A 12127-nucleotide genomic window follows, 5' to 3' on the forward strand; every position below is an offset into this window, starting at 1 on the left:
GCACATACTCTGTTGTATAATTTAGTGCAAACACACACACACACACCTCTTCCCCCCCTCCCCCCCACCCCCGTGTGGGTTTCAATTTTAAGTCATGATGATTGCTGACAGAGGCTTCAGCATACATGATGTAGTGTCAAGAAATAATGAAAATTCTTAACTCCACTAACGCCAAAGCAAACACACCCTGGTTGGTATGACAGTTGATCAGAGATTAAAGTTCCTAGCGAAACAGGTTGGTGATAGTTTTTTTTTTTTGTGAACATGTGATGTAACTGCTAGGAGGATTTTCTTTTTTTCCAGTAGTTTCCTAATTTCCCCTATAAGATCGAACGCCAAACCACCCAATAATGCTGAAATGGAACCAGCTGAAATTTGAAACTTGGCAACTAGACCTGCCACCACAAAGAGTACTGTAAATGAAGTGCTGTCCACACACTAGTTTATTCTACCAATCTTGTGCAAAGTGTTGAAAAATCGTTCACAACCAGTCTCCAAGAGTTTGACAACTTGACACAGGTATAAACCACATTTGAGTGGGTCCACTGGAATACGCAGCAATATTTATCTAATACACAAGACAATAGGATGGCTTTTTCTCAGTAGAAGCTCTGGCTCTCAAAAGGAGTAGAGCAGCTGATTGCAAAAGCTTTGTAGGGCCTTCTGGCATGACATGATTTCACTCAGGCACAGTTAGGAGCCTCTGCATTAAGAGTGTGCATTTTTAAAGGAAAATCACATGGAGAGCAAACGAGTTGGCTACCCTATTACAACCATTGTTCAAATAAAATTGATCCTTGTCAAAATAAGAATTAGAGATTAGCCAGATTTCAACTTGCTACAAGGCCCGCAATCAAACTGAAAGCAGAAAAGAGAAATTCAGTCAAGGAAGTTCAAATTGATAGGGAGTGTCAACTTACCATTTTCACTTTCTGGAACTATATTGTGTTCCCAGGTTTTCCAGTTCGTTTTTTTCGTGACCCCCCCAGAGCTTTTATTGGTCAATTTGATCTACATTTTTAGTGCTCCAGCATCACCAGTCGTAGAAATTAAGTGCTCTCCAAGGGAGGTCAAGCAAAGCAGGGTTGTGCACTGGCTTCCAATATGTAATTTGCCCACACTGGCCTCCAGCACATGAGAAGTGACTCACTTAACACATCGACATAAAAGATTTATCTTCCGTATCACAGAAGACAACCATCTTACAGCTACAACAGCAACATAGCAGAATTACTATCTACTGCAATAAAAAACAAGCTTTTGCAATACAATCGGTCTTGCATTTGCTCCAGCTAGAGCTATTGGAGTTGTAAATTCTTAACTGGACTTTTCTTGCCACATAAATTGAAAATGAAAAGTAAAGCACTTGACAAAAGTGAGCCATTACAAAGCGCCATTGCCGCCATGAGCCTGAGCGTGAAGGAGTGACACAAAAAGTAAAACAGACTTAAGATCTCAGAAAAGCAAACAACTTTTAAAAAAGTAGTCCAGAAACCATGTATAAAACATGGACGTTGCGTATACTACCAGTAGTTGGCCGGTGCTCTCAAATATGGCTAAACCCCAGAAAAGGCATGACGTATGCATGCCTTAGAAAAATTAAAAGCAAGGAAATTTTTAAAGGCAAGCCCACGAACAAAGGAAAGTAATGGGCGTGTTTAAATACCACAGAATCGATGCCCACAGGTCTAAAGGGGCTTGTGCGCTTGACCTAAAAAGCAGTGACGGAAAATTGAGCTCTGGAATGACATTTAATGCATGGATGCTCCAACGGAAGGGCAAACATAAGAGGATAAAAGTCCACACAACCTAATGAATATGGACCAAGCAAAATCAGTGTGAAAATAAAGCCATCGAATGGTGAGCCACGTGTAGGCATTAAGCGGACAATAGGCCTTTTCACAAACATCTTGCACTGCCTGGTAGGGGAGCGATAACAAAAGGCCAGCTTCCCTTGTTTGTGCTCTTCAAATAACTCAGCTGCTGGAACGTACTTCATCAGTTTCTCACAGGCAAAGCTACCAAGGCAGGGTTAACTTGAGGAGGAAAAAAAATAACTTCAAAATATTTCACCTAAAAAAGTTAATGCTACAGAGCTGGCTTGTAAATCAGAGAGGCTTGAGGCGTCTGCAAACACTCGGCAACTGTGATCAGCTGTTTTCAGGAACGCAGGGACTCTCCTTCAGCTTGATAACGGCCTGTGCAAACATAATTGCCTTCACAGGCAAAAAACTGGAAAGGGTACTCAGCCTGGAATACGTAACTCTGATAAAATGTGCATAGCAACAGGTTCGGTTTATTAATTTAATGGTAAAGCGCTAGCATCATCTTACAGAGCTTTTTAACTACAATGAATATATATAACAAACCCTACCACAAACTAAACAATGAGTGCAGCCAGACCGAGTGAAAACCCTTACCCGGCAGACTGATCACAGGCCCGAAAACCTGGTCAATCAATTGTGTATGAAAGACTCTCTGGTGGTGTCTAGTGCAGTGCGGCCCTTGCTTAAGCTTAGATTTCCCACAAGGCGAAAGTGAAGCAGAGTAACTTGTCCTGTCTGTAAAGCGGAAGAGCGAGAGGCGCTCCATATTACTCACCATGCCAGGAATGTGCTGTGGGAGGGTAAGGCGCTACTTCCCTGAATTACGGTTTATTATGGAGAGACACGCACTGTTACACAACTACAGTCCCCGGCGTGCACCGTGACTTACCACCCTGCCTGTCTCTGAAGGTAGATGAAATACAAGCCCCACTAGGGATGCGGTACGGGCCCTGGTTCAACACTTTGTGCGATAGGAGGCAAGTGTCAGTCACACAGGTTAGCAAGTTCTGCGCCACCTCCTCCTCCCGCGGAAGGCACCTTGGGATTAACAAAGTAATGTGTGCTGTGACTGCCCGTCATTTCTGTCCCGTTACTGCAACCTGGGGTTAGTTAGTACCCAGCCGGGCCGCGTCATTAATATGATCATATGATAAAACGGGGGGCCAGGGAATATGAGGAAAAATGCTGTCCATTCACTAAGCTGGCAATTGAAAGCTGCTTATGCACTCCTCACAGATATGTCAAATTGTCCCATGTCAGCTGTGAGTCGTTCACCAAGTCTTGTTTTTACTTTTGATGCATGCAACTTTTATCTTACAACCAGAAAGACAAAAAAAAAAAACAAGCAGAAGCGAAGGAAAAGAGACTGCCTCGTCATGACGTAAATTACATTGTGCTTGACATGCGGTGGCCATTTTGAATTGGGGGAATATACTTGAAATGCTGCAAAGGTAGCAATTTTTTCTATGCATGGGCAGTGCATAAGAAAAATCGATTCTCTTTGCACAGGGGGAAGCAGCGGGCAGAAATAGGCACCCTCATAAAACAGCCTCTAACATTAGACCTCATTTTTTAAATGCACAGCACATTTAGCCAGGGAAGAACAGGATTTAGAGCCCTGTTAACAAAAACAAACTGGAGCCACTGGAAACATCCAGCGCTCTGCTTAAATGCTATTAGCCTCACAAAAAAAAAAAAATAGTCCAAGCACATGGTACATTGGCACAAGTAGAAGGGTACAAGTACTAGGGCCATGCTCCAGGGGAGTGTACGACTGGAAAAGGTGGGATAAAGACCAAGGATTGACCACTAGCAAGCAAGGATTTTTTTTAAGGACACTGAAACAAACCAGTGAAAAAGCAGAGACCCCACAAAGATGTATAGAAGTATATACTAAAGTATATACAATAGGTCTCAAATGCTCGACCGAAAGATAGGTCTTTTGGCACCTCTTTTTGGGCATAGACATACTAGGATTACATTTTGCAATTCTAAAGACAGATCATCTGTCAGGTTTGACAGCTGATGCACAATGCAGGAGACAGGAAGCCTACACACTGTGCTGAAGCCTGCACTGTTACATTTTATAACGTAATATTTAATGAAATTATATATATCACACACACAAAAGTACGCATGGTGCTTGCCAGCCAAACAAACAAAAAAAAAAAAAAAAATGAGGAAGGCAACAAATATCAGATCAGTCGAATAACTTTGCCTGGGCAGAACTAAAGCCATCCTACTGACCTAATCCTATTTAGGTCACATTATACATACAAAGCCACTAGAACAATAAAGAGCAACTGCATATTTCTATAAGAGCCAAATGAACCAAGAAAGAGAAACCACAAGGGAAACTAAAACAAAAGAAAATAGGAACGAATGGGTAATCCAGAATGTTCCGATTGATTATTTCTGCTTGGATTTTGAGACCTGTTGCGACATTCACCAGATTCAAGGTCGAAGTACTGTGTTAAATAGCACTGCTAGTGCTGTCAGTACGACTGCCTAAATAACGCCCCTAAAATTGTCCAACATACATGCACTGCCAGTCAGCATTACGTACAAGCAACATCAGCAAATCCTCCCTAAATAATGAGAATCAAGGTTCACATGTAAAAATCGGCAGAGAAGGCAATGTAAGGAAATGAAGTAGTGTTGATACTAGATGTACCTACAGCAATGTGTGAATTGTTTTTTTAGGACACAGCCATATAAAAACAATAAATTTCCTAATTGGCTTCAGTTATTTTACAACAATACAAGTTTTCAATGTTCGAGTTAAGCAAGATTTAAACACGGTGTATACGCACTGATTAAGTGCCACCAATCACTGCATCAATTACAATACCATAAAAAGACAAAGTAGTGAGTGACCTACTCTCGTAAACTAGCCACAAGTGGCATAGCTGTCACTTTTCTATTATTTCACTAAATCGTCCTGACAGTCCAGTGTCACAAGACTTCTACAGAAAAAGAAAATGGTGCCAGTGAAAAGTTAACACGCGTAGAACATTGGAGCCATTTTAATATAAAATAAAAAAAATGTATGGTAACATTTAAAGGAATCTGAATAAGCAGGAAACATTTACAGAGATTCAGTGCCTGTATTTCTATGAAACGAAAACCACTGTTCAGGATTTGCAGCTTCTTCTTAATAAAAATAAAAAAAAATAAAAAAACAGTATTTGGGCAGAGCAATTATATTGGCAAAATGTTGCTATAAAAAAAAAGGTAAGGCCACATATCGATTATCTGCCAAGCTATAGACAGACACTTTGGGATCTTTCTTGCTATAAATAATAAAAAAATATTTTCACCCCAGCAATCCTGCCCTCTAGGAAATTGCAAATCCAAGTTCTTGCTTTGTATCCCTTTTTCAGGTGTTGTCCCTTTGCATTAAGGCACGCGTAAGTACAAAGAAGAGCAGTAGAACACGCTGGATCTTTTATTTTGATAAACTAAGGTTTTCCTCACACCGATCTACCAACTCTTGGTTTCTCTTTTCCAGTCTTGAAAGGTTGAGGCTATCCGCCATCCCAGTAGAATTTAATTTTCGCCAGGATCCCCCAAATGAAGTCTTCATTTTAAAATGATGTGGTAGCCATTGTTGCTTTCGGCTGCAAGAAAGCACATAAAATATTCTGTAGAGTGGTGTAGGTGTATACTCTCACAACATAAGGAACTTATACAGCATTAAAAGCAGTGAAAACATTACTTCAGACAAGCATTTTGTTTCGTAAACCACACATCCTCAAACCGCAACATACACACTAGACGGTCTATGCATTCAACACCTAAACCATCATCACAACTGCCTTCAGTACATAGGCACATCTTGGGCCTGGCCACTGGGTCGTGTTTAATTAACTTACAGTACATTGATCAGCTGTGGACTGCTTTAAATGGGCCTGTACCGTTCCGTACCGAGTACATGCACTTTATTTTGAGCGTAAGAGTCCCTGCACTTCAAGATAAACCTAATACTTTTAATTGGAGAGTGCCAACACTTCTCAGAAACAAGCAGGTACTATGCCAGAGTACCTTCACTTCTATTTTTCCATTTCAATCACTGGCTGTGGAGTTCTACGCCGAGATTGCAGCAAACTGCCACCACATTCCCACAGTTCCATGAGTGCTGCTGATCCTACGTTTACACATCTTTGACAAATCGGTGCAGCAAACAGTTCAGTAAAAGACAAGCTTCCACCTACTCCTTTAATTCCAGCCTCAATGTGTTACGTTTTAAAGCACCACCAGACAGAAAGTAAGAGCTCTTCACGAACTTCACAGGTGACACCACCATTCATAAATCTGTGCCAGCACCATGGGGGAGGTATGGTTTTCCCCAAACACGTAGACCTGTAATTCTGGTCAAAACAAAATCTGACCACGCGGTGCAAATTACAAATATAAGAATGGTAAAATACCAACACTAGCATGTAGGGGCAGATTAAAGAAAAAAAAAAAAAATAAAAAAAAATAATATAAGAAAAAAAAAAAAGAATTGAGTCCTCCTACTCCCAAAAAAAGCAGTCCACATATATAGGACAACATTTCACAAAACATTGCTTACTCAGGTGGAAAACGTGGTTTTTAAATTACTTTAAGACATCAAGTCTTCCTCCTCGACTTTGGCAAATTTAAGTGTATGTGCGGTACAAATTGAGAGAAAGTGTATCTTTCAACTAGTGGTTTATTTTTTTTATTTTTTTTTACAACTGTGGTTATACATCTTCTGTCACCCTAAGTTCCCTTTTCCAGCCTTTTCTTTATCAGGTCTTCAGATTTCTGCCTTCCCTGCTTCAACCCTGTCCCTCATTTCCTCAACCCTTTCTTCACTGCTCATTTCTTCTTACTCCTTACTCATCCATTATCACGCCTTCTCCTTTTCAGTTTCCTTTTCCCCCCCTCACAGGTCAGCTCCTTCCCTGTCCTTCCCCACCCCCTCCCCCCACTACCTTTCCCAGTCTTCCACTATACTTGCTTCTACATAATAATATCCTCTGTTGACATTATCTCTCCTTCCATCCCATCTACTGGGCATTCGGGAATTGTTTGCATTGTATCAATCACCTCGCTTATTCAGATCATTCATTGATTCCAGAAGCACTTGACATCGATACTCAGGCACTCTACAATTACACTTCCTCCCCCCCAAGCCTAGGTCCAGGTTTAAAAGTTCGGTGATGGTCTAACTCTGTTCTTCCTGCACAGGAGCAACTAATTTCCCTAGTGATATAATTTGTTTTTAAGGATAAACACACCCCTGAATTATTTAGCCAGTTACTGCCTGGCTACCAAGTTGGTGTGCTGATTTAAAGGGGATAGGGAAGACTAAGTCTGCAGCAGTAGACTTCGCAGTCTCTGGTGAAAGGGAAAAGACTGGCAGCCGCGACAATTTGGCCTGTCAGTGTCGCATGTTTTGCCGAGACATTTAGTGGTCTAAGTAGAACTTGCAGCAGTGATTGCACGAAACGAGAAACATTCCGGAAACGGCAATGATGGGGCCACACTTGAATTCACAGCAAAACAGATTTACTGTTATTAAGCTCCAACCATTTCCTGCCTCATGCCGACAATTTGACCCCCGATACCACCTGCAGTTTTACCACAAAATTCTAGTACTGGCAGGCTACCTCATATGTGAAAGACTGCAAACCCAGAAACCACTCAAGGTTAAGAATTTCAATCAGTCTGGAATGTTTTTTGTTGTTGTTTTTTTTAATAGCTCATTTCGAAAAGCCACAATTGGCTTGATATTTTACACCTGCCAACTATGTGACGACTTTAAAGTTTGTTCATGATCAATAAGGAAGAAAGAAACTGAAGGACGTTTCTGTTTTTTTTTTTTGCCAAACTACAACCAAAACACGAAAACATAATTTATAGGACAATGGCTTCTGAACGGACTCATCCTGCTCTTAACTTGTGGACTGGAACTAGACTCGCCATTTCAGGAATGGGCTGAACTATACAATACCAATCTTTAAGGTGTCCTAAGCATTCAAGGAGAAATCACTATCCCAGCATCTTCTCAGGCTAGATAGCGGTGTTGGGTTTGTTTGAAGCTTTCTCCCTGCCCTCTGCAGAACGGAGTTTGGGAGGCTATCAGAACAGGGAAGGCATGGTAGACCAGTTCAGTCTGTGTCCAGGATGATGGTGACTGGCATATGGTGCATCTGCTCCTGCCCAGTCAGATTAAAAGTGCTAAGCACCTACCCTGTTGAGAAAGTAAGGGCTGTGTGTGTAGCACATCTTCAGGATCAGCCACACCGCTCCACACCATCTGCATGGAAAGCTGAGGAACACAGGGAAGTGCGCTAAGTGAGCCAGGGTAGGAAGCAGCTGTACAGAGTCTTAGTGTAGGCCCAGATCGTGTGTATCCTCTCATGCTGTGGGTTTTGGCGAGGTTGTGGACATATAGGGGCACATGTTGGAGCTGCTGGTTGATAGAGGGTAACTCGTTTTTGCTTGCCTGTACTTGTTTTTAAGAGTTTGTCTCTGCTTTCCCATCTTTCTATCCCTCCTTTCTCCCTTGATAGAATTTCTCACCAACTCAAGTTAAAAAAGAAAGGGATTTAAAAACATACGAGAGTGAGATGCATACATGAGAAGTTAGTGTGGTTAAAGAAGAAGCATGAGGTAGTATCAAAACAAGGCAAGCCAGGCTTGTGCGGTCCCCGTTGGCAAGCTGGGAAAAGCCTTGAGCCCCAGCACATTTTTTAAACCTACAACCAATGTGGGCCGAATACAGCAGATTTAACATGTTCTTTAAAACATGCCATTTATTTCCATAACTGCTTTGCGCCTGCACATTTCTAGGCACTGCACAGCAGGATACAAAGGGGACGTGTGCAGTGGAAAAGCGATCTACCTCAACCAGGATTCTATTTGAACTGAATAATGCTACTAATTAAATATTCTTAGGTGAAAATGAAAGTTTGGGTTCCGATTTTACAGGCCTAACACATTTAGCGCCCTCTCAGCCACTGGACAAGACAGAAGACTAGAGGCTGCCTTGTGTAACTGACTCTAGATTTACTATTCTCCTCTCCCACCAGCTAAACTAACGGAAGCTGCTGGCACGACCAGCTTCTCACCATACGGAGTATAGAACGCATAGCACGTATGACCGAACAGGCTTTTGTTTTACAACACACATTCGCCCCCTCACCCAAACGTTTGTTTGGATACGGAAATTCTGTGGTGTACCATTCAATGCTCCGTCACTTTATTTCCCCCCCCAGTGTAACTTTATTCACTTCCTTCCATATTAAACAGCTGGTAGTAACACTTGGCACCCTCCTTTCCATCTCGTGTAAATTCAAAGGAAAGAGATGCTCGGTTTACTGTAGTGCTCTACGTGCATGCACTGCACAACTGTTCTGCTCCATAGAGTAACAAAACGTGCCTTCTCTCCAAATGAAAATTTGGAAGAGTAGAATTAAGAAGGATGGTGGTGGCAGCTGGGTGGGGAAAAAAAAAAAAAAAAAAAAAAAAGCCAGAAATTACAAATGGAAAACTGAAATGACAGGATGACTATAGGGATCTGTTTGGTGAGGTAGTCATTGCACAGTTAAACTCGTGAAGTGTAATATTCTCTTTAAATATTGGAGCCAAACAATCTGCTGATGCAAGAGGCTAGTACGTGCTATATAAAACACACGTCTAAACCGCGCATTCCAATGCTGGGGACTATTGCCCAGACCGAGACTAGGTGACACAATCGAATTCAGGCACGTTTTGGCAATTACATCAATGTGCCTTTTTTCCAAGAGATCACTGACATGTCTAAAACAAACACCTTTTGCAGCAACCATCTCACTTGACTATTCATGCATCATCCAGGGTGTAAGTGGAGCAATTTCTCTATTGCCCAAGATCCCTTGGCACAATAGAGACTGTAAACATAATCCAGGTCCTTGGGTTTATCATTCAAAATGTGCCAGTAGTTAAATTTGGGGGCTACCTTTTAATGTGTTGATAGCAAAACAGGTTTCGTCTTGAAAGTTTTGCACCATCTGAAAGACAAGGAAAAAAATATAATCAAGTATCTATTGCTACAGGAAGAAACTATTACTCCATGCATTGCCGCAGTAGAGGAATATAAGGCCAGAATGTTAGAAAGAGAATTGGACAGTAAGGAAAAGGAGCAAGAATGGGCTGGAACTATTGTACATAATATATATATATTTTATTATAAATTAGTTAGAAGTCCTACTTAGTCGTCAATTTGAGCGTGATTAGGGGAAGAAGAAAAAAAATCCCTTTACATAGAAACCTTAAGTGAAATCAGCAGCTTTTGTTCGAATTTGTTTGAAGTAGGCCAATGCCATGACATATCCAGAGCTCGGCAAATCTTTACTTAAGAGCTGGTCTCAAGCAAACATTTCAGGATTCTCTAGATTAATACTTTGTCGAGAACCTGAGCATTGAGTGTCTTCTACAGAAGAGATTGAAAAACTTAAATGTTCCTAGGCGGGGCGTTTAGCACCTATGTGGTGGCTACAGCGACTGCCTATATTACAGCAAATACAGCACATGGAACTGTTGGTATATTAAACATCACCCCCACCCACCCTTGTGATCGCAGCAAGGGGTTTTCACAATAAAGGTTGAGAGTTGACGTTACAGGTTCCTATTCAGAAGCAGCATGGGTAATTCAATGCTATGTTTAGACTGTAGACTCATTAGGAACTTAATACAAAAGGTTACCATCATTGTAGGAAGTCTTTTGCTGCAATGCTTTTCTACTTCATGGGATCTGTTGAGCAACATCTATGGAAAGCATTTCGACATACACTTTTGTTCTACTACAAAACAGCAAGCGCAAGGGGGTGGCGAGAGGAAATTAGACAGGTGAGGGGGCTTTAGGGAGTGGAATTTGTGGTATATTCTTGCCTGCATATAGCGCATTCATGACATTGAAAACTACGGATTTCTTACACTTGAGGAAACTGAATTAACTTCAATTGTGCTGGATGTCTTATCCACAAAAACGGTCTTAGTTGTAAAGTTAATAAAACCCGTTTCACACCGTAACACCGTTGCTACATAGTCTCATTTCAACGTCAACATTTACAGCAACAAACGGACTTCTAGTTAATTTTATTAACTCCACTAGATACGGAGCACAACCACCATCTTATTATGAATTTGTTCACCCTCATGGCCCGGTAGCATTCTCCTGATATGAATTCATGTGAGCACACACACAACTGTATAAAACTATTGATAGATGCCAGCAACATAGAAGTTTTTAAATTCCCTTGAAGTGATGGGAAAGAAAAAAAAAAACAGAAATGTTAAATACCTTTAACCACCTCCAATACAAAAATGTGCTAAAGATCACTGGGAGCACTAGGAATTTAAAACTTAAACACTTCCCTGGAAGTGGGTGGGAGCATTATTAAGGTTCAATAAGAGCAGAGAGACTGAGATAGGGGAAGGGTAATTTAGGCTGGGTGGTTAGCAGGGTAAAAGAAAAAGCATAATCAAGACAAATGATGCATGAAGCACAAATATGGGATAGATTCAAGTTTGAACGAACATCAGCTCTGTGGACCATAAAGGTTATTGCTTAACCTATTTCCCACTTTCCTAAAGATTCAACTCTTTACACCATAAGCAATGTGCTGGAATGCCATCTTAAAATGCCATCTTTCTGTTTACCACTGTGTTGCAACATAAATCCTGCAATATACTCAAAACTAATTGCAGAAGTCCATTTTGGTTTGTCCTTATTGGTTATCATTCCAATGAAAACTCATCCCACCCCCCACCGCTCTCCAAGCAACAAATCAAAATACAGGGAATACCAGAGGAACAAGCCTCCAATTTACTCCATTTCTGAGGCACAAGATCAAATTGATCAAAGCAATATCAAATACATCAAACCACTTACCTCCGTGCTGACAACTACATGGATCCCAGTTGGTCCTTGCCGATAGATCTGATTAATTTGTTGCGGTGAAATGGTGTATAAATTGGCAATCTTCTCTATTAGTTCCAGTGAGGTCAACTCTTCCAGGAAAATAGCATGGTATACTAAAATAGTTTACAAGGAAATAAAACCAGGTTTATTTCATGGAATCAAACTGCTGCATCTCTACACACCGCCACAGCTCACACACTTCATACCCTAAAAGATAACCAGACTGGCCTAAAGAGTAAGCAACCATCTCCACATATGGCCTCAAGGTTGGAATCTAAAGCGGAAATTTAAATTAACAAACTCAAGGTAATCCTACTTTAGATCTCAGGCACTGCTATCCATCAACAAAAACACTCCTCAGCAA

At 41.1% G+C, this 12127-nt stretch overlaps 1 protein-coding gene across 2 annotated transcripts in view; it reads right to left on the minus strand.

The window, feature by feature from the left end:
• Positions 1 to 4836: 4836 nt before the first annotated feature.
• Positions 4837 to 12127, minus strand: part of TFCP2L1 (transcription factor CP2 like 1) — a 71020-nt gene continuing 63729 nt past the window's right edge. The window contains exons 13-15 of one of the 2 annotated variants that reach the window (XM_069224624.1): positions 11734 to 11876; positions 9799 to 9850; positions 4837 to 5446 (exon numbers count right to left, since the gene is read on the minus strand). In XM_069224624.1, coding sequence (XP_069080725.1) covers positions 5409 to 5446; positions 9799 to 9850; positions 11734 to 11876 — 233 coding nt within the window. In that variant the 3' untranslated portion in view covers positions 4837 to 5408. The remainder of the gene's footprint in view (positions 5447 to 9798; positions 9851 to 11733; positions 11877 to 12127) is intronic. The other variant, XM_069224625.1, reaches the window with a different exon arrangement.

This window comes from Pleurodeles waltl, chromosome 3_1 (genome assembly GCF_031143425.1).
Source record: "Pleurodeles waltl isolate 20211129_DDA chromosome 3_1, aPleWal1.hap1.20221129, whole genome shotgun sequence".
Taxonomy (NCBI): Eukaryota; Metazoa; Chordata; class Amphibia; order Caudata; family Salamandridae; genus Pleurodeles; species Pleurodeles waltl.